The sequence below is a fragment of the Hippocampus zosterae genome, chromosome 2 (assembly GCF_025434085.1).
Source record: "Hippocampus zosterae strain Florida chromosome 2, ASM2543408v3, whole genome shotgun sequence".
Taxonomy (NCBI): Eukaryota; Metazoa; Chordata; class Actinopteri; order Syngnathiformes; family Syngnathidae; genus Hippocampus; species Hippocampus zosterae.
This window is the reverse complement of record NC_067452.1, coordinates 11984117-12007006: the sequence shown is the minus strand read 5'-3', so window position 1 is coordinate 12007006 and position 22890 is coordinate 11984117. Positions and strand designations below refer to the sequence as shown.

The following is a 22890-nucleotide window of genomic DNA, read 5'->3' as shown; positions in this document are numbered from 1 at the left end:
GGGCTCACGTCCATGGTTGCTGTCACCGTCTGACTGCCAATAGTAAAATATTCTGGTGGAAATTCATTGTTCTTGAGATAGAATGCCACCATAATGGAGAAGATGCGAACCATGGTCTCATCACTGAAAGAATTGATGCTAAAAATGTTGAAATGACGTAGGAAGCGAGATGTCACAGCATTCCTCCCGCCACCAGGAGGACCCATGGCTGTAATGACCTGGATGTCAACTAATTTGATGCCGGAAGTATCCTTCAGGTCATACCTGCCAGAAAAGAATGGATTAGTCAATCAGTGTTTTGTATCCTCTTCCATTCAGTCTTTATGTTGGTGTCGGGGTGGCCATGGCCCATACCACTTCTTGTGATCCATAAACTGTCGAAGAAGCTCCACGGGAGGCTGAGCTCCAAACTGTTCCAGTGCTGGCATATTCACATCATCTATGAATATGAGGTACTTCTTCCCCATCGGAGGGCCAAACACACCTTTACGTCTCTTATCTAATTTGGCCATGATGATGTTCTGGTAACCACAAAGAGTAAAGAATGAGGCCAGTGAAAGTTGCAAGAACATTCATACTCATCAGTGGTTCCACCTGACCTGTGTTTGGTTGGCAGTGGTGCGGGCTGAAAAATTGATTGAGAGGGGTAAAAAGAGGTCTTTGTCCAAACCGTTCATCAACTTCTCCATGACATACACTGACTTTCCAGTGCCTGTAGGGCCAGCCAACAGCAGAGGCCTGAGCAGAGAATCAGAGATTGAAACAGTTTACACAAGGGGACAAATTCATCCCATTCATATTTCTGTGAACAGACGAACATACATTCCATAGGTGATGCAAATGTCCATTAGGAAGGTGTAGCGAACCGAGTCAATGGTGGGAACAATGATGTCCTGCACTTTGGTGGTTTTATCCCCAAGGCTGACACTTTTGATGGCGTCATTCCAGTGAATCCATTTGCCTTTTCCTTTAAACTGAACAAGATGTTCGATTTGACTGAAGAAGAGTGATTCTAAAGTAGCGATTTAAAAAACAAAAGTTTCTGTCTGATGTAGGTCAGTGGTACCTCGTAGAAATAGTCGTACACCAGGCCTTTCTCGTCCACTGGGCACTCCCATTTGCCCACAATTTCAGGAACTGAATGATCTGCCGATCTTCCAGCCACTGTATCCCTGATGAACTCACTAAACATCTCCCTGCTCTTTGAATCACAACTGCCCCCCACAGACCACACCAGGGAGAAGGAAAAGGCGGCCTGCAATCCCAAATATCCCACATAAACTGATGTGCAAAAGCGATATGAAATGTATATAGAGCCAATAAGCCTGTCAGAGCAGTTCTGTACAAGTGTTAGTCCATGGTCAATGTTGTAACAAATCGTAAAGATTTTTACCATGATCCAGATGCGAATCGTTTTATCATTTTTCTCTGTCTTTAATGGTTCAGCTAGCAGCATCTCAAACAGTCTACATAAGGATACAGATGTGTTCCAGTTGGTTGTGGGCACAACTTCCTAATAACAGAAAGGTGACAACAATCATATTCTAATTTGGTGAACACTCCTTTGGCCTTTGGAGGTTTTGCATCTCGATAATGCCACTGTCCCGTGATACTTACTCTGCAGTGGTTACGCACCATCTTGAAGGAAGGTGGCAGCAACCAGTGAAAGAGTTCAAGCAACATTATGTTATGGTCAGGACTCTTCAGAACATCAGGAAGTGTATTCATCCAGGAGATCACTAAAGGCTCCCAGCCCAATTGAGAAGGTTCCATGTAGATCATACCACATCGACTGACTGTGGCAGGCTGCCAAGGGAAAGATGCTGTTTCAAAGCATGCCATCATTGCAAAAACCTTAGCATTGCATGCTAATTCACAGTGAATAGTTTTAGTTGGAGCAACATTATAGTTTTTAAAATGTGAAACTTCTTCAATCACTCCAAACTTACAGAGGCCTGTGAGAGATCCATGGCCTCAAAAATTAGACTCATCTGATTGGACACCTGAATAATTTCTCCACTCATTAGACATAACTGTAGTGGTAAAATAAACAAAGATGGTCAAGATAATAAATCATCATAAAACCATAACAACAATATAAGGAATCTAAATAATAGATGTGTACTTTTTTGTTGTCATCCAGCACAGTGTTCATACTTTCAATCCACAACGTATCTATTGGTCCGTCAAACACTACCCATTTACGCACTGGTGTTTCGGTCGACGCATACTCGCGAAATGTGTTGGCCACAACCCCGTCTGTCCACTACAAAGAAAATAAGACAAGCAGATGATAATAGGACTATAAAACAAATTGTGGATTGAATTCCAAGGTGCAGGTCCCACCTCATGAGAAACAAGATCAAACTGTCCAAAGAGCTGTCCCATGGTGATCGCCTTTGGGTTCAATGTCCTGAAAATGACCTTTTCTTCCTCTCCGTAGCCTTTTTCATTCATCAGAATCAGTGTGTCAGCAAGGACATGGAGAACTTTGGTCTTTCCAGAAAATGACTCTCCTACCAGCATGAACCTGAAGCATAAAAGTTTAAACCTACACCGCCTTGTTGATCCAAATGATGGAACTTGGAATTTTAAATGTAACAATACCCATGCCGTACTATCATCATCTCATATGTTTGGATCATCTTCCCAATGAAGATCTGTGTTGACTGTACATTGTGTTTTTTACAGCACTCTGTAGCTACTTCTAAAAACAACTGAAGAAGACATGACCACATATTACATCACAGTTGATGACACATACTGCATACACCAGCAATGAATCTGCATGGTAGAAAACTAAAATACATTTCTATTCACACATCTTACCTCATAGTCAGCCTTAGGAAGGGAAATGCCAGGGAACAAATCACTGATGATTCCATTGAATAGCGGAATGTCATGCGAAAGAAACTTTGGTTCGTTAACATCTTTGATCGACCTCAGAAGCTTGATGTTAAAACAGAAAACTGCGATCAATCAACAGAATGAAGTAAGTTAGGAAAAAAAATCACTGGTTGTATAAAGCTCAGCATGAGTACCAGTATGTCCTCATTTTGGTCTGGATACTTTAGCTTGAGGTTTCCTGCTGCCACAAGTACAGCTTTGACAGCCCTCATGCCATAATCGTAATGGAACTGGGAGGAGAGCTGCTCTGAACAGAGCCTGTAAGTCATTGCAATCTTGATTGAAAGAGGCTTTGCATTGAGGAATCCGTAAGAATAGAGGGAGATTTCTGCGATCAGAGCATAGTTGGGGACCATCATGGTCACTGTTCGAAACAACACCTGAAGAAAATAAAAGGCCAGCATCATGTTAAGATAAATAGAAAAGCACATGATTCAAGATCTGATGCTAAGGAATCCAAATGCACATTTTCTGATACAAATGTTGCGATAAAAGAGCCCCAATGGTGTAACTGATCAAGTTGGAAGACCTTAAGGTTGTCAGGGAGTTCGGAGCGCCCTGCGTAACCGGGATTCATTGTGATGGACACAAAACAGTTGGGGTTGAGTTTCAGCATGGTTCCTTCAAAGTCAAAGTACTCCAAGTTCATCTCAATAGCCCTCTGGATGCAAAGTACTTGCTGTGCAACGACAGACAAGACCTCAAGCTCAATACGGTTGAATTCGTCAAAGCAAGCCCACGCTCCAGAAGAAGCTAATCCTTTGAAAAACTGAAAAAAAGGACCTATGTTAGATTCAGATATCTTAATCGGATATGACTTTGTTTTTGTGGTCCGACGTTACTTTGCCCATAGCAAGATAATCCAGTCCATCGGAACAGTTGAAGACAACACATTGCACAGCTAATGCTTTGGCGAGATCCTTGGTGGTTTCTGTCTTTCCAGTTCCAGCTGGACCCTCAGGTGCCCCACCCAAATTTAAGAAAAAAGCGCCAATCTGTCAACACATGAGAAAATGTTATTCGTGAACAAAAAGAATTGTTGAAATACAAAATCAAGAAACTCATGTCAAACATTGTGGTCTTGATACCAGAGTTCGGTAGCATCTGTCAGTCAGTGGCGTGATGACCAGTCGATTAGAGTTCCCCAGATACTCATAGGCATACTTAACATCATAGTTCATGATGTGAACTCGAACATCCCCGTTGCTCCAGTAGTAACGAAGCTGGGCTAGCCATCGGAAATCATTTTCATTTTCTACACCTATAAATTATGCATGTACTGAAAATAAAATCCCATTTTCTTTTAACAGAGTAATGTAAAAAGACAGTCATAGCATTTGTGTCATGAGGTACCGTGCTCAATGAGTTCCAAAACCACATCCCTGGCATGGACATCAATTGTTAACAGTGCTCCCAACGTGATCCGAGTTTGTTTGTTTAGCGTCCCTCTCACCAACCCAACAATGTCATTCAGCTGATTCTGGAGATGCTGGAAGTAGTTTTTCATTCCCTGTCGAGGAAGTCAAATCCATTGTTATCCGTTTTCTTGGCTTTAAGGTGTCATGAAATGAACTCAGTTGCTCATACCAATTGTTGACAATTTGTGAAGGTGAATAAATTCTAACTTCATGTAGAGCCTTAATTTGTCCTTCAACATCTTTTCTGGAGATCTTACTTACTTCAACACCTGCCCTGATGGCTTCGTTTACCTCCAATGTCCAGAACATTTGTGAGGTGCATACTACCACCTGCCCAGGCCACTCTTTCACCCACTGGTTCCGTGGAGCCGCAGCATATGCCTGCCGAGACAACAATTCCACGACAACTGACTTGGATTTTCCATCCACTCAAGTTGTTTGCATTTACATGGGGGAAAAAAAATAGCTGACCCAATGTTCCCTCTAAGCCAGGGGTCTCAAACTCATTTCACATTGTGGGCCACATATGGCCAAAATCATACCATACTCTGCTATAAATAACCAAATGAATATGCCTTTCCTTAATTTTGGTCTATAGAAGCACAAGAACATTTGGAAAATGTTGACATTTAATGAAGATATCTGTTCCAAAACATTTCATGAAGCACCTTAAAGATTTCCTTCGACAAATGTGCAATCTACTTTTATCATTCACATATATGCAACTGATCCCACTGATTGTACAAAGGCACCAAACCTTAACAAGCAATTGGTCTTGAAAAATATAGTAATGCACTTTCAGAGTAATCGAGATTAACAAGACAGGAATTTTTAAACCATTCACACATGTGCATACAAAATTGCAATTTAATCCCTGCCTACACCTTACAAATTAAGGCGAGTGCTATCAAATGTGAAAAGAATAAAGTATTCACATCCTTGATAGCATCTGCTGTGTTGGGTCAACAACAGTCTCAGGGCTTCAGTGGAGTTAGAGCTTGTGAGGATCTCAGTGACAGACTGAAACTGCTATTGTCTTCTACTCTGATCAAAACAGTGTCTCCTAGCGGATACTCCATGAACTGCACCTTATTAAAAGTATTCATTCTGTGTCTTTTATGCATTTTTTCACTTTTAAATTATCCTGCGGGCTTGATCGAACCTCCTTGGGGGCCAGTTCCGGTCCGCGGGCCGTATGTTTGACACCCCTGTCTCCTTATCTGAAATCAACGGTCTCAAACTTGGGCCTTAAAGTGGACAGTGATTTCAAACTCGATCGGCAAATTGGTGCCGTTGTTAAATCCAGCTTCTTTCAACTTACATAAGACAGCTGGCCAAAATAAAACCTCTCCTCTCACATGAACACTTTGAGACAGTAATTCATGCCTTTGTCACATCCCGGCTCGATTACTACAACGCCCTGTACTTTGGAGTCAGCCAGTCCTCCATTAAGCGCCTTCAGCTGGTCCAGAATGCCGCTGCTCGCCTCTTGACTGGTACTCGTAAGAGGGAGCATATAACTCCTACTCTGGCATCCCTTCACTCCCCATTCATTTTAGAGTTATTTTAAAGATGCTCCTCTTTGTTTTCAAATCTCTAAATAATCTCGCGCCACCTTACCTCTCTGAGCTCATCCGCCCCTACACACCTGCCCGGCGCCTCAGGGCTGTGGACCAGTCTTTGTTAGAAGTACCAAGAACTAAACTGAGGCTCAGAGGGGATCGAGCCTTTTCTGTTGCTGGTCTCTTTCTCTGGAATGACCTCCCACTGAACATTCGGCGAGCCTCCTCGCTGCCCATCTTTAAAGCCCTCCTCAAAACCCACTTGTATTCTTTGGCGTTCGACTCAGCATGATTTTACTGCTTGGTGCTTTCTACCGCCTTTATTCCCATTTCGTCTTACTGTTTATTGTGTATGTTAAATCGCTCCATGTACAGCACTTTGTATGCAGCGATGGCTGTTTGAAAGTGCTCTATAAATACTGTTGACTTGACTTGACTTCACTGGCTCCCCATTCATTTTAGAGTTATTTTCAAGATCCTCCTCTTTGTTTTCAAATCTCTGAATAATCTCGCGCCACCTTACCTCTCTGAGCTCATCCGCCCCTACACACCTGCCCGGCGCCTCAGGTCTGTGGTCCAGTCTTTGTTAGAAGAACCAAGAACTGCACTTTGTATGCAGCGATGGCTGTTTGAAAGTGCTCTATAAATAATGTTGAACTTACTTGACTTTACCCATGCTCTCATTTGCAACTGCGCACTTCTTTCAACCTCTCAGCGCACACAGTGACAGATGTCGCGCATCACACACAAACAACATTTCTACACTCATTCCTTCATTTCCACCGCACTATTCACACTTCCATTACAGTTTCAGTTGTGCGACCGAAGGTGCACACTCAATTGTTCTATGGTAGTTTCATGCATACATTGACACCAGAGGTGATTGCTCTAAGACTGCAAGGGAAGCACTGCTTTCCCTAAAATGTCCAAAAATAAGTGATCAAATACATGTGTGTACATGTCATTGACTAAATATGCGCTACAACACGCTCAACTGTTGCTTCTTATTTCTGGTTACGACGCAACTCTCTTCTCATTCATTCCCGCAGCTTCACTGTGCTTTAAACTGTGTGGACCCTGAGCGTCTACAGCGCAGACGCTGGGCGTCTCGAGAGTTCAGAGCCTGTTGCCCCAATGCATTGAAATGAGACGAGTCATTGGACAAATGCTGGTTTTGCCTCGCCCATCGCACGCTCAGCTCTCTGGGAGTCTATGGACAGTGAGTGTTTATTGGCTGGCCTGGAGACTTCTTCTAATCATCTTAGCGATACTCTCTTTGATGAAAACGATTCAGGAAGACAGAGGTCTGAACTTCAAGTCCTATACTCAAACCAGGACTTGCAGGGCAACAGGGGAAAGCTGGGTGATTTCTTGTTGTTTCTGAAAGACATGGAGTTAGACAGTGCAATGCCTCAGGTCTACAAACTGCTGTCATTATAAGAATAAGAAAACCTTTATTTGTGCCACAATGGATAAATTTGCAATCTACAGCAACAAAATTGAAGGGAAAATGTTGATTGGAGCTGCATCTGCAAGTGTCGAGAGGAGCTTCTCCTGTTTAAAGCGGCTCAAGTCTTACACCCGCAACACCACGGGCCAAGGCCGTTTAAGCAGCATTGCTCTGCTGGCCATAAAGAGGACACTAGTTAAGTCCCTGGAAAAGACGCCTAGTTGGTATGACAGGGTCACAGATAATTTTCTTGAAAAGGTACGGAGAGTAGAATTCACGTATAAATAAACAGACACATTTTATGATGAAGACCGAAATTGAGGTTCCCCTCCTTGACAGACCAGCATCCACCACTGATTGACACACATTCACTCACACTCGCCACAGACGAGAGGCTGCAGGCGACTCACGGACCGTTCCATTCAGGAAGTCCAAATATGGACATAGTTTACAAGCCCCTTGACCGAGTCTCTTTCCCACGTTTCCTAGGTCAGATGACTAGAATTTCTTGTGTATTATTAAACGACATGTTTTCTCTTATTTACAAGTGGACAATGTGTGACCATAGTTATAGAGACTGGCGTTATTAATTATGCTTAAATTGACGTAAAAGTAACAAACTTGGGCCAATTTTATTTATGTCATATTGATTATTCATTCATTCATTCATTCATCTTCCAAGCCGCTTGATCCTCACTAGGGTCGCGGGGGGTGCTGGAGGCTATCCCAGCTGTCTTCGGGCAGTAGGCGGGGGACACCCTGAATCGGTTGCCAGCCAATCGCAGGGCACACAGAAACGAACAACCATTCGCACTCACACTCACACCTAGGGACAATTTAGAGTGTTCAATCAGCCTGCCACGCATGTTTTTGGAATGTGGGAGGAAAACCGGAGCACATATTGATTATATCAATTATATTTTCTATTTTCATATGTAGGTAATTTGAATTTTGTCATAACATACTACATCATGTAACTTGTTATGATACAAGTTTTGGTCAGGTGTGATACTGGTTTGGTCGCTGTTGCATATCTGATATTGCTTACATTGGTCCAAGGAATGCTCAGGGAGTGAACGTGAATGCTCAGACGGATGGAAATTTAGAGGGAACATTGTTCCGAGCCATGGCTCATTTCAGTTAAAATGTCATCTCACCATTCTGGAACGATCCACAACATCCCTCACACTGCGAATCATCAAGTCTTCCACCTGTACCAACCACTTCTCCACTGCTCCTTTGGCTTCAGATGTGGATATGAGTTGGATTAGGGCAACTCGCTCTCCTTCGCTGCTGTACATGGCCTGATTTATTATGAAAAACACACAGTACCTGAGGGGCGTCTATCAACCAACTGTTGCCACATACTGCAGCAAGTGCACGTTGTAAATGCTGACCTGAATGTCGAGATTTGGTAGAAAGTCAAGCTTGGCAACACCCTCAAAGCACTTCTTCAGATGGGGCTGTACGCGCAGTGGATCCTTGGTCTCAGAAAGAATTTCCAGCATTTCATCATTAGACAAAAAGAAGAACCTAGGTGACAAGCAGCAACGTCAGTTATCAATAACATTTTGGACTTATAAATAGAGTACTCTAAAACTGAAAGAATGCAATGTTGTTTTGTTCACCTTGGAAAATAGAGACGCTTTTTCTCTAGATAATTATTTAGTCCTTTCAGGATAGTATCAAGGTGGCTGTTAGACTCTTGTAGTTTCTCTAGTAGACCAGGCATTGAAGTTGCCTCCAGAAGCTGGTAGAAGACAATTTCATCATTATTGTCACCAACAAACCACTGACTGACCAATGGAAGGCGATGATAACTTATGCTGACAATGACCTTTGAGTCCTTAACACAGTGCTGCATGACCTCCTTCCAGTTTTTATCAACAATTTGGAAGAGTTGTCCTTCTTGTGGAATTTGCTGCATGATGTCGGCAGAACAGAATATGGGCTCAAGGTAAAGCCATTGTGCCTGCACCCTCAGCCACTCATCAATGGTTTCCTGGATATGAAGAAGACGCTCCTCCCAAATCTAAATCACAGACCGGTATGGTGAAAATCATTAATGATAGTCCTTATTGTACTTTACACATTGTCGTTCGACAGGTTATGTAACCTTGATCTCTTTCTCAAGGGGCTTGATGAATGGTGAACTCCTCATTGTCTGAGTTTTCAAAATTTGGTCATCTAAAATTGCCTGAATTTCATCCAAAGCAGTCAGGATGGACACACCGGTGTCTCTGTAAGGCTGATGCTGGAGAGAAACACTACTCCATATAGTCACCATGTTTTTCATGGCTTTTTCCATGAAAAACTCCTACATAGATGTATAAAAGCGGATACATGTTATGAAACCAAGTGTTTTTGTTTTTCATTTCAGAACAAGTGGAGTGGGGGGTCGGGGGGGGGGGGGGGGAGAAAAAACTAAACTCAGGAATCCTTACTTTACTTGCAGCAGCACTAATTGATTCAAGCTTTTCCACATAAGGAGTCAAGTTTTGTTTGAGAAATTTACGAAGTGTTGTCCCAGCATCAGGGGTGAGATCATACCCAACGATCTGTGACATCTGCCTCCAGTGGCGATCTCTGATGCCCGGATTACACAGGATTGACACTAAAGGGATGTGCTCCTCCAATATAAGAATAATTGAATTAGAATGCATGGACCCGTGAAACTTTATGAACACGTTTAACAAAAGTCTCATTGGATACCTTGAATGCTTTGACTTCCTCTAATACAGTGGAGCATAAAATTGAAGGACTCTCATTCTTGTTTGTATCTTCTTCACTGCGCCGTTGTCTGGACAATCCAGTTGTTTTTTTCTTATCCTGTTTGTTCTTGCTCTTTTTCTGCTGAAAGTGCTTCAACATCTTGAAGATCTCCCTGAAGAATTCATCCAATTTTACCTCCATGTCCTCACCATCTAGATCTGCAAAAGAACCATCCATCCATCTATTCCCAGAGAAAATATTAGATTCAATATCGAAACAAATCACCAAATGTAATCCGCAACTCAAATCAGACCTGCTTTTTGTGCGTTGCCACTTTAGTAGCAGTCCAAACAACTTCTGGTACTGTTCAACACTGTCTCTGATGACTTCCACTTCAGGGTATGATGTTTGTTCCCACTGATGAAAAACTTCGTCTTTGTGGATGTCACTGATTGTTTCCTCAGCCTCCTCAAGCAGCTTCTGAACAGTCCTGACTTCTGTTAAGTACTGTAAAAATCAAATTATTGTTTAAATATAGTTGAGAAGATGCCAAATACTGCAAATAACCTGACCGTAGCAAACCAGTAGATATACATTTCTTTTTCTTGAACTGCTCTGCTGGGGGGATTGCAATATACAATACACTTTAGAAGAAGGTCTATTATCACTAATGAAGAGATGAATGAGGCATGTCCTTTAAATAACAGTTTAAATATTTTGGGTCAGCTCTCTTGCCAAACCAAGCTCAAAACCATGGAATCACAAATGATTCACAATACCTGCTGCATCATATCAAGTTCAGAGCAGTGAGGGAACTCCTCAACCCTTCGTTCCAATTTTGCCAGATGAATAGTGACCCTTTCTCGTTTTGCAAACATCTCCTTCTCCCCTTCAATCCTGGCCTCCTGCAAAGCCTAAAAACAAATATCCAGTTGACATGGTACAATCATAATTGAAAAAAAAACACCACCACGATGCACATGTTGGATCAAAGAAGGGCGTTACCTCATTGCTGAGTTCAAACACCTCTTGGATTTTCAATGGCCACATGAAGACAGTTGAATTGAGTTCAAGATCTTCTGGTTCAAATATGTGCACATCTAGGAGGTAGCTAAGTCTGCTTTGGGCTTTCTGCCAGATGATAAAAGCCACAACATTCAATGAACTAAATCTGGCTTGGGAAATTCTTGTTCCTCAAGAGCCATATGCTGCCTGTTTTAGATGTTTCCCTACTCCACACACATCATTCACATGATCAGGATTGTTTCAGACTTCTCCAGGGCTTGCTGATGAGCTGATCCTTTGAATCAGTTGTGTTTGAGTATGTAGACATCGAAAGCAGGCAGGCTAGGGATCAGGAGGAATCAAAGTTCCATACCCTTGATCCAAATAACTGAATCAAGAAGCTTTGGGGAATTGTTAAATCAGCGACCAGACTGTGAATTGTACCTTTATCTTCTCATGAAGAAGTGCAATACTCTGTGTCTTAGTTGTTTCAATGTAGTCAACAATCTGGGCCATGTCATCTGTCGTCTCTGGCACTTTCAAAGCATTTCTTCGGATGGTTTCAAAATCTGAGCAAATCCTTTCAAAAGAAACAAAACAATTTGATGCAGTAAAGGAGCCTTGTTCACCAAGGACGTACGTGTTCCACTTAAAATGAGAGACTCACTGTAGAACTAGCTGTGTGTGTTTAGTTTTCATTTTCTTGATGAGTATTTCAGCATAATTTTGAGCTTTTTTAGCCAATCCCTGGTTCAGACCCTCACAATGCAATTGGACCATTGGAAAGTGAACTTTGGTTGGGAAGTTGCCAAGCTTTCTTGACAAGTCACGGAACTCCTCTACTTGCTGGAAGGCACAGTCAGATCACACATCAACATTCATCAGGAAGGAGGGGCCCGCGACACTTTTGAAGTTGTGATTCTCACCTGAACATAATCAACAAATGAGTGGGTTTCTTCAAAAAAGGTCTCAACTCGAGCCTGAGCAGTTCCATTGAGCAGCCAGTCATAGTTGTCAACTACAAAATAATTGTATGTTAGAAAAACACACTCTAAAATATTTGTACATATGATGAAGTGATTTGAGATGATGGGCTCTATTTTTGTAGACAGCACAAATCCGCTTGGGCGTAAAAACTGTTGCATCATGACTTTTGTGCAGCTGCGAACTTCCTGCAGCACGTTTTTAAGTGTTTGGGGGAATTTTTCAGACAGTGCGACGTCTGAGGGCGTTTTCTTTTACACTTCCCAGGCACACCTGACAATTTGGTGGCAGTAAGCATTCTAATCTTTACGCCGGGTAAAAGCAGGTTTAAGTTGCATTGCAGGCATAGAGATTGCGAGTGCTGTGAATGTGTGGTGAATGTTATCGCATTTCATTCATAAATATAAAAACAGTGTTCATCGAACCCTCAAAAATCATCATAGGAATGAATTATTTAAACACATCGTGATGATGATGGTGAGGATGATCATTAAAATCGTCATCGATATATTTTTAAAAGCACCCCGGCCAATCAGAGGTGGAAGGCTCTCTCCAAGTGCCCTCTTTACAGTGGCCAACTTAATGAATGAAGATCTTGCAGTTACTGTAGTTTAAAACGGTGCTTTGGGTGCATCGATCTGCATGGACTCCAGAGACTCCATTTATACTTCTGCCACATAGACCATGCGCCCTCTCTCGCGCTGAATTTAAAGGGAATGAGAGGAGCTGCCTCCATTCGCCAGGTAGCAAGTCAGCTTTGTTCACTGCCACAATGATGCAATCGCCTGTTTGCAACTACGTGCCTCAATGAAAATACCAAATGAAAGAAAACTCCACTCTTGCGCAGTTAGACCATGTTTTGCGCTAGATTTGCTCTGGCCACAAAAATAGGGCACGATGTTTCCATCACCATAATTCTGAAAGTATCGGTCAGGTTCTTCTAGGTTCTTGCGCAGAGTTGTAGTGAGAGTAAAATGAGCCCAAGCAAGCGTGTGATCAGGGACCTTGGCATCCACAAATGCAGATGAAGAGTCTGCCAGCCATGACTGAACCGTCTGCACTTTCTGTGGATCACAACCAGCTTTAAATAGACTTTAATAAAGGGGTGTTCAAACCTGGTCCTGGACAGCATGCAGGACAGCAATGTTCTAGACCTACTCCTTCTCAAACACGACTTATTCAAATGATGAAGATCATGAGCAGGCGTCTTCAGTATTTGCTGATGATCTGATCATTTGAATTAGGTGTGTTGGAGGATGGAGACATCTAAAAGAGGTAGGACAGCAGCTCATGAGGATAAGAGCTGAACATCCCTGCTTATAATATGCAAATTGGGGCGGGGGGAATTGGCACAAAAAGATTTATGACATGTGAGAGAGCCTACCTGCAGTGTATTTGTAATGGCATTCAGAATTTCAAAAACATCTGCTTCAAGTTCCTGCAAGGTGGGGGATATTCCCATCTGTTCATCATTAAATGTCAGTGACATGTGAAAGATGGGTAAGTAGTGGTAGTTGTCCGGATGAAATGGGTAGACAAACCCCTCCACACTCCTCTGAATCAGGGCTTTCAGCTGGGAATTTGGAAAGGACAAATCGGACAGACATTTGGAGAAAGCGTGCAGACCGTGTCAATGAAGTAAATCAACCAATCTGGGGGAAAACAGAGCCACAAAAAACAAACTGAAAAGAAGACATGTCGGATTACTGTATGTCTGCTGGCAGAACTGCACCTGATTCGAGATGAGGGTGCACGCGCAGTCAAAGAAGGCATCCGTGGCATTGTCTTGAACTGAACCCAGTGTTTTTGGACTTGTTAATAAATTGATGACTTTAGGGAACCAGGTATTCATGATTTGTTCTTCTGCTGTCTCGCATTCTACAGCCAGGTCTTTATGCAACACTTTGCCATCAACGGGTCCCAAAGCTCTGAACAAAAATCATGTACAACTTTGTTCAACAGCACGGGTAGTTCCTTTGTTGACGTTCTCTGCATTTACCTGTATCCTGTCAGATCCACCAAGGCCATTGAAGAAAATGTTGTGTGTCCAATTTCCAAAACAGTTTGCATTATGGGATGGAGAATGTGCAAATTTGCCCTCATCAGCCTGCGGCTTGTGACAAAGTTCTCGCGTCGTGTTTGGGAAAATTCAAGAATACTACAAAAGAAAATCATATTCCAAAAGTGTCAAAGAAACTCAATTACCATCATGATTTTATCTTCAATGCGTACAACTCATATGTGGCCGGGAAACACTCACTCAAGTGGAAGAGACATCTGCTTTTCTGGAGCAGGTTCTTCACATTCTGGATCCTTCAGGAATGAGTCCACTTAAACAAATGCACAGAATGTGAGATGTTTTTAGACATATGCTTTTTAGATTTAGGTGGACAAAACACACAAACACATGTACATCCTGTGTACATACACACAAACAGACAGAAACACTGCTCATGGTCAATACCTGTGTATTTGATGATAACATCATGGAAGTTGTCACTGACTTCCGTGAGGAGCTGATACAGGAGTTTGTTTTTCTGAGGGCTGTCTTTGAGTTGAGGGGGGATTTGACCGTCGATGGAGTCCAACCATTCCTGCGGGATTGGAATGACTGGGCGGCTTTCTATGCACTGCCTCAAGAATATGCGGTTCATCTGCATACATGAAATAGGTCGCTCAATTTAGCCAATGAACACTCAATGATCCACAGGTGGAATTGGCTTTCAAAAACTAAACTTACTCTGTGCTTCCGATCTTCACTTTGCATCTGTAACGCAAAAGTTGAATTATACGTGAAATATGTGGGACGAATAAAGGATATCTTATCTTATCTTATCTTATACCACTTTTTTTTTCATGCATGATTTGTGACAGCAGCGCGAACATTGGTTTGTAAGAATATATCTTACACTGGGAGGGAATTGAGGCTCTGGTGATGGGCTGCGCACAATTCTCCCCTTCTCTTTGTTCAGCTTGTAAGCCTCCACTGCTTGGGACACAGCCATGGAGCTGCCACTTTGTAGGAAGCCAACTGGCCTGAAAAATGATTGACAGTCTCTGTGCAGCACAATGACCCTCTGTATTTTGTACATTGTAGAGCAACATTGATAGGGAGTAATGAAATACAAATACTTTGTGATGGTACATAGTATTTTTAGGTGCCTGTGCTTTAGTTGAGGATTGAGTTTGCTGACTTATAAATAAAACTTCCGCTCCTTACATTTGAAAACAGATATTTGTACTTTCTACTCATTACTTTGTCAAATCTCATTTGTAACTATTTTATACTTCTGCAGGACAATGACACATTGTAAAAAAAAGGCAAAGCTTGAATTGCGATATGTACTACATTGACCATGCATGGCCTTATTTACAGAATTATATGATGTTGTCTACGCCTAGAATTATTTGGATAAAATCAATCTTGCTAGTTTGAGCGTGAATGCTTATTTGTCTGTGTGTGCCCTGCAATTTTTTTTGTTTTGTTTTCCAAGATGGCGCCCGAGTAGGCAGCCTTCGGCAAGTGCTCAAGAGCCTTGCTTTTTTGTTCTTTTTTGGTGTTTTTGTCTTTTGTTTTGTCACATGTTGTTTGTTTTTTCATCGTGTGGACCTGATATGGACTGTTTTCAGCGCTTTTTGGCCACGACATTCGTCAAAGGAGAAGTATCTGTGCTTGGTGGTTGCGCCTTCTCGGCAGCAACGCCTGTACCAGCACAGATTTTGATTGGGAGGAATGTCGGCGCCATTGACTGTCGGTGCTGGACGCTTGTCGGGGCGCTTGTGTTTTTGCGCCTGTAATGGGCAGCATTTTTCACAAGCCCGTTTTGTTCAGTGGCTATGTCGGCGCTGTTGGACAGTCGGCGTTGGTGCGGCTGGATGGATGGTTGCTGAAGTTGAGGATGAGGAGAGAGGAGCGTTGGCGCAGAGCGCCGATGCGCATTTGGAACCGTGAGTCGCCGCTTGGAATTGAAATGGATTTCCATGGGACAGGAGAAGTGAACCAATCTCTTTCTTCGTCAATGGATGCTACAGCTTCTTGTTGACTTTGAAACTTAGCTTGTAGCCGACGTGTGCACATTTTGAGCATGACGTCTCTGATCCACTGGTTAAAGGACACTTTGATTCTCTCCTCTTTCATCTCAAACTGCTTCAAACAACAAAGCGTGGGATGGAAAAGTGGTTCGGACTGCACGACTGTCCGTGTTTTGTTATGTGTTGTGTTTATTATTTTACTTTATGTTAACTGTTTTGTTAAGTGCTTTGTTACAGCTGCCGCTGTTGTGAAAGCGCTATATAAATCATCATGTAATGTATTGTATTGTATTGTATTGCAATTGGCTGGCAACCGGTTCAAGGTGTCACCCGCCTACTGCCCGAAGACGGCTGGGATAGGCTCCAGCACCCCCCGCGACCCTAGTGAGGATCAAGCGGTTCGGAAAATGGATGGATGTGTGTGTGTGTGTGTGTGTGTATATATATACCGCTAATAGCGGCTGGATAGCTCAGTTGGTAAGGCATCGGTTTGGCATACGGGAGACGGTGGTTCGAATCCCGCTTGGGGCAAAAATGAGCACATAACACCATCCAGTGTGGGTCCTTGGGCAAGATCCTTCACGCTAATGCCTACCTCATACAATGATGAGAGACAATAAAACGAATGACATGCCGGCTCAGACGTCGCCCGGCCAAACAAGGTCTGCGTCAGGTGCTGGGGAACCAGAGCACCTTGATGAAAAATGGGCTACTGGAACAAAGCGGAGATGGGCGAGAGGCGATAACATGGCTCTCTTGGAATGCTACTACTCAAGCAACCCTAGTCAGAGGGGTTACATGCAGAGAATGTGGGCTGAATGGTTACTTCGAAACCCACAGTCACGGTTGACCACGAAACAACTAGTAGCTCAGTGTTCCAACATTCACAAACGGCAACTGCTGTCACAACTTGAGATTGATGAGGTACAACGCAGGTTCCATAGCGAAGGGCCCCAGGCTGCCAGATCAGAGGAGGAGGTCATACAAGAGATTGGGAGGCAAGCCCCAATGAATGCAGATGATGAGATTGGGTGGCCAGCCCCAATGAATGAAATGCTGAGCGAGGCAGCAACTGACCTGAAAGCTAAGATCATGGCGAGAATGAAAGCTGGGCAACCTAGAAACCGATTACAACGGCTATGTGAAGTACCATCTGAAAGTCTCATAGAAAGTGTGAATGCAGCACTGAGGGCGATCCCTACCGTAACGATCACAGAAACCAATGAGCTGATATACGCTTCAGCATCAGTGATCCTGGAGACTCTGGGCTATAAGAGCAACCATGGAATCCATGAGATACGTTACCCACCATGGAAAAGACGGTTGGAGGCTAAGATCAAGGCGGCCCGGAAAGATGTGAGTCAATTGACGGAGGCCCAGAGAGGTGTGATGAAAAGGCCGATACCCGAGAGGTACATCCAGATGACCATACCTGAAGCACTCGAAACTGCCAAACAAAGGCTCCAAGCCTTGTCCGGTCGCCTAAAGCGGTACACGAAAGAGAATGAGGCCAGACGAATAAACAGGCTGTTCGCAACACAACCTGCGAAAGTGTACGCTCAGTGGCAGGGTCCTAACAACAGAGCCGACCCACCAAGACTGGAAACTGAAAGGTACTGGAAAGGCATATGGGAGAAGGAGGTTGCACATAACAGCAGTGCACAATGGCTGGTGACCCTGAGAGAGGAGCACAGCAACCTCCCTGAACAGAACCCAGTTACCATAACAGTGGCAGACATACAGGAAAGAGTCTCAGATATGAAGAACTGGACAGCACCAGGCCCGGACATGGTCCACACCTACTGGCTAAAGAACCTCACAGCACTCCATGAGCGCCTAGCAGTACAAATGAACCAGCTGCTGAGGGATGGGACTCACCCAGAATGGCTAACCGAAGGGCGATGGTCCACACCTACTGGCTAAAGAACCTCACAGAACTCCATGAGCGCCTAGCAGTACAAATGAACCAGCTGCTGAGGGATGGGACTCACCCAGAATGGCTAACCGAAGGGCGAACAATCCTGATCATGAAAGATCCCTCAAAGGGTGCAGCCCCATCCAACTATCGGCCAATAACCTGTCTCTCCACAACATGGAAGCTCATGTCAGGCATCATTGCGGCTAAGATAAGTGTTCACATGGATCAATACATGAACGAAGCGCAGAAGGGCATTGGTAGAGATACCAGAGGAGCCAAACATCAGCTCCTGGTTGACAGAACAGTCGCACAAGACTGCAGGTCCCGACGTACCAACCTGTGCACAGCTTGGATTGATTACAAGAAAGCCTATGACTCGATGCCACATACATGGATCACTGAATGCTTGGAGTTGTATAAGGTGAACAGGACCCTAAGAGCCTTCGTTGCGAACTCGATGAGGATGTGGAAAACCACACTTGAAGCCAATGGCAAGCCACTTACCCAAGTGTCCATCAAATGTGGCATATACCAAGATGATGCACTCTCCCCACTGCTGTTCTGCATAGGACTGAACCCCCTAAGCCAAGTAATCACCAAGACAGGCTATGGATACCGCCTCAGAAATGGAGCTCCAATCAGTCACCTCCTCTACATGGATGACATAAAGCTGTATGCTAAGAGCGAAAGGGACATAGATTCCCGGATCCACACAACCAGGATCTACAGCAGCGACATCGGGATGTCATTCGGGCTTGAGAAATGTAGTCGGATGGTGACTAAGAGAGGAAAGGTAGTCCGCACTGAAGGGGTCTCACTCCCTGAAAGAACAATAGCAGACATTGAGGACAGCTACAAGAACCTCGGTATACCACAAGCCAATGGCAACCTCGAACTGGCAACAAGGAACGCGTCTACGGCCAAATATCTCCAGCGAGTGAGGCAAGTCCTAAGAAGCCAGCTCAATGGCAAGAATAAGACCCGGGCAATGAACAGCTATGCCCTGCCAGTGATCAGATACCCTGCAGGAATAATAAGGTGGCCAAAGGAAGAGATTCAGACCACGGACGTTAAGACCCGAAAGCTCCTAACCATGCATGGAGGGTTCCATCCCAAATCCAGCACCCTGAGACTGTACGCAAGCCGAAAGGAAGTAGGGACTAGTAAGTGTGAGAGCCACTGTCCAGGATGAAACATCCAAGCTCCATGATTACATCAAGGAGAAGGCTCCAACGGATGACGTACTCAGAGAATGTCTCAGACATCGGGGAACAGAGGATGAGGAGCTGGAAGAGGGACCGTCATGGGAGGACAAGCCCCTACATGGGACGTACCACCGGACCATAACCGAAGTGGCTGATCTCAAGAAGTCCTATCAGTGGCTAGAGAGGGCTGGCCTGAGGGATAGCACAGAGGCACTCATCCTGGTTGCTCAGGAGCAGGCCCTGAGCACCAGGGCCATTGAGGCCCAGATATACCACACCAGACAAGACCCAAGGTGTAGGTTGTGCAAAGAGGCACCTGAGACAATCCAACACATAACTGCAGGGTGTAAGATGCTGGCAGGGAAAGCCTACATGGAACACCATAACCAGGTGGCTGGCATAGTCTACCGAAACATCTGTGAGGAGTATGGACTGGAAACCCCAAGGTCAAAATGGGAAACACCTCCGAAGGGGGTGGAGAATGACAGAGCGAAGATCCTGTGGGACTTCCAGATCCAGACTGACAAGATGGTAATGGCGAACCAACCAGATATCGTGATCATAGATAAAGAGCAGAGGAAAGCCGTTGTAGTGGATGTAGCGTTCCCAAGTGATGGAAACATCAGAAAGAAGGAACACGAGAAACTCGAGAAATACCTCAGAGAGGAGCTGGAGAGAGCCTGAAGCTAAAGGTGACAGTCGTGCCTGTGGTGGTCGGAGCACTCGGAGCAGTGACCCCCAAACTAGATGAGTGGTTGCAACAGATCCGGGAACAACATCGGACATCTCAGTCCAGAAATGTGCAGTGCTGGGAACAGCAAGGATTCTGCGCAGAACCCTCAAGCTTCCTGGCCTCTGGTAGAGGACCCGAGCTGAATGAGGGACGGACACCACCCAAAGGGTGAGACGAGTATTTTTTTATTTTTTTATTCATTCATTCATTTTCCGAACCACTTCATCCTCACAACGGTCACAGGGCGTGCTGGAGCCTATCCCAGCGGTCTTGAGGCAGTAGGCGGGTGACACCTTGAACCGGTTGCCAGCCAATTGCAGGGCACACACAGACAAATAAGCATTCACGCTCAAACTCACACCTTGTGACAATTTAGAGTGTTTAATCAGCCTGCCATGCATGTTTCTGGAATGTGGGAGGAAACCGGTGTACCTGGAGAAAACCCACACAGGCATGGGAAGAACATGCAAACTCCATACAGGAAGACCAGAGCTGGAATCGAACCTCTCCACTGTGAGGTCAACTTCTTGGTGGCCAGAAAGCAACTGCTGTGATCAAGCTCTGTTTGTTTGTTTGTTTGTTTGTTATTATTATTATTATTATTATTATTATTATTATTATTATTATTATTATTATTATTATTATCATCATTATTATTATTATTATTTATTTATTTTATTTTTTGCATTGCTGCTATTTTAAAATATTGCGTACCTTTCGGATCTAGTATTTCTGCTGAAAATCAGAATGAGTACTTTTCCCAAGAATAACTGTAAAGGGAGTACAAACATACATTGGTAAATGGAGTCGTTGTTGTTGCACTTTCTTCCACCGCTGTTCCAGGAGTTGATTGTGATTTGTGTGTCTCTGCTTCGCCGACATTTCTAGCAACAAAGTACAGTATTATTCTTAGCAACAGGTTTTTATTGTTATTCAATAAGAGAAGCACATGTACAGAGGCATTTTCCCCCACGATTGAACACGTGATCTTCCATAAATGTTTTTTTCTCGAAGGCTACTTACCTTTGAAGTGCCTTTTCGTTCACATAGACTTTGCAGCGCTTCTATTTTACAGTGGAATCCTTTTGATTGTTTCCCCATTGACTTTGTGCAGCATGTTTCGGCGCTCCGTTGCCATAGTCACAGCACCACCGAGAGGCTTCTCAGGAAAAAGGCGGGGCATGTCAACTTGTTTTTTTCCCCTCTTCCCTGTGGACTTTTCCTAAACTCATATTGTACTCGCAATTCATTGACAGGGGATTCGTAGAAAAACGTCCAATAAAACTAAACATGTAACACAACAAATATATCAATTAATTATTATATATATATATATATATATATATATATATATATATATATATATATATATATATATATATATATATATATATATATATATATGCCCCGCGATTGGCTGGCAACCGATTCAGGGTGTCCCCCGCCTACTGCCCGAAGACAGCTGGGATAGGCTCCAGCACCCCCCGCGACCCTAGTGAGGATCAAGCGGCTCGGAAGATGAATGAATGAATGAATATATATATATATATATATATAAAAAATTTTCAGAAATTCCTTCATATTCTAACATATTTGTGACAGTGGCTATTTACTTTTTTTAGCACATTAGGCTTTTGTTTCTCTTAATTGTTTGTTTGAGTTTGACCTATAAAACCTTGCGCAATACGATTTTTTCCCATTCATTGTAATTTATAGCATGACGTTTCTGAAAAAAAAACACTTCTTGCCAAACCTAACCCCTAAATCGTAATTGCTATATTTCTTATTATATTATTGCAAGAACAGCAATAGTTATTATTATTATTATTATTATTATTATTATTATTATTATTATTATTATTATTATTATTATTATTATTATTATTATTAATCCATTTTCAAATCTGCTTATCCCCACAGTGGTATCAGGCGTGCTGGGGCCTGTCTCAGCCGTCTTTGGGCAGTTGGCGGGGTACACCCTGAACTGGTTGCCAGCCAATTGTAGGGCACACAAAGACAAACAATCTTTAACAGTCACAATCACACCTAAAGACAATTTGGAATGCATGTCTTTCGAACGTGGGAGGAAACAGGAGTACCTGGAGAATGGGGAGAACATGCAAACTCCACACAGGAAGGCTGGAATCATGAATCGAACCCCTCACCTCTGCACTGTGAGACGGATGTGCTAACCAGGTGATTAACCGTGCTGCCCATTATGTTTATTATTGTTATGGATGGGTTGATGGATAAACATTTATTGACTGGTGTTGTCATAAAAAAATGACCATGTAACCGCCAACATCCATTACAAATTTATTAACGGGATATACCAAGTACCTGCATAGATTTCTCTTGTCATACTATTAGGTGGAAAATTACTGCATGTTATTTCCTAGTTTGGCATTCTAGAGAGAAAGTGCAACCTTCAGTTTCCTAGAACGATGCACAATTTGCTCATTGAAAAACTGCCAATCACAGGAGAACCCAAGCATCATCATCCACATTTTTGCGTGTAGCGGGACTCTTATCCATGTCCTCCGCGTCCAAAGATTGGTATTGTCTTGTTATACTGCCGCCTCATTCAGTGCAGTGTTGCTTCTTCTGGTGGGTATTGTTGATGGGGCCTGGGCAGGGGATGTGGGGTTAGCACGGGCCATTCAAACTCAGGCCGCCACTGTGCCAATCAAATGATCAGAACAGGTGTTGTATGTTGACAGTAAAAATGTGTTTGCACTTTTTTACTTTGAATTTAAATACATTTCAGAGTACTTCCTATTATTTAAGTAGAAGAGTCGAATCAGTGCTTATGACTTTATTAGCGACCTTTTTAATGCAAATATCTACTTCTGCGGGCGGCCCGGACTACCGGCGTGCGATATTTGGTTTGCACGTCGACTTCACAGTGCAGAGGTACCTGGTTCGATTCCAGCTCTGGCCTCCCTAAGTGGATTTTGCATATTC

The 22890-nt window shown here is 43.5% G+C and overlaps 1 protein-coding gene across 1 annotated transcript in view; it reads right to left on the bottom strand.

The window, feature by feature from the left end:
- Window positions 1-20806, bottom strand: part of LOC127594459 (dynein axonemal heavy chain 12-like) — a 30055-nt gene extending 9249 nt beyond the window's left edge. The window contains exons 1-40 of the mRNA XM_052056328.1: window positions 20720-20806; window positions 14948-15074; window positions 14779-14805; window positions 14503-14692; window positions 14299-14368; window positions 14038-14196; window positions 13771-13966; window positions 13423-13611; window positions 12949-13102; window positions 11981-12072; window positions 11722-11900; window positions 11499-11634; window positions 11055-11180; window positions 10829-10963; window positions 10363-10556; window positions 10050-10290; window positions 9782-9967; window positions 9454-9654; window positions 9175-9369; window positions 8966-9087; window positions 8735-8870; window positions 8495-8641; window positions 4587-4706; window positions 4261-4417; window positions 3996-4168; window positions 3750-3902; window positions 3437-3676; window positions 3042-3287; window positions 2830-2949; window positions 2608-2717; window positions 2347-2530; window positions 2126-2266; window positions 1950-2033; window positions 1618-1806; window positions 1394-1513; window positions 1067-1255; window positions 823-974; window positions 600-738; window positions 355-521; window positions 9-264 (exon numbers count right to left, since the gene is read on the bottom strand). Coding sequence (XP_051912288.1) covers window positions 9-264; window positions 355-521; window positions 600-738; window positions 823-974; window positions 1067-1255; window positions 1394-1513; window positions 1618-1806; window positions 1950-2033; window positions 2126-2266; window positions 2347-2530; window positions 2608-2717; window positions 2830-2949; window positions 3042-3287; window positions 3437-3676; window positions 3750-3902; window positions 3996-4168; window positions 4261-4417; window positions 4587-4706; window positions 8495-8641; window positions 8735-8870; window positions 8966-9087; window positions 9175-9369; window positions 9454-9654; window positions 9782-9967; window positions 10050-10290; window positions 10363-10556; window positions 10829-10963; window positions 11055-11180; window positions 11499-11634; window positions 11722-11900; window positions 11981-12072; window positions 12949-13102; window positions 13423-13611; window positions 13771-13966; window positions 14038-14196; window positions 14299-14368; window positions 14503-14692; window positions 14779-14805; window positions 14948-15074; window positions 20720-20721 — 6144 coding nt within the window. The 5' untranslated portion in view covers window positions 20722-20806. The remainder of the gene's footprint in view (window positions 1-8; window positions 265-354; window positions 522-599; window positions 739-822; window positions 975-1066; window positions 1256-1393; window positions 1514-1617; window positions 1807-1949; window positions 2034-2125; window positions 2267-2346; window positions 2531-2607; window positions 2718-2829; window positions 2950-3041; window positions 3288-3436; window positions 3677-3749; window positions 3903-3995; window positions 4169-4260; window positions 4418-4586; window positions 4707-8494; window positions 8642-8734; window positions 8871-8965; window positions 9088-9174; window positions 9370-9453; window positions 9655-9781; window positions 9968-10049; window positions 10291-10362; window positions 10557-10828; window positions 10964-11054; window positions 11181-11498; window positions 11635-11721; window positions 11901-11980; window positions 12073-12948; window positions 13103-13422; window positions 13612-13770; window positions 13967-14037; window positions 14197-14298; window positions 14369-14502; window positions 14693-14778; window positions 14806-14947; window positions 15075-20719) is intronic.
- Between the last annotated feature and the right edge of the window lie 2084 nt (window positions 20807-22890).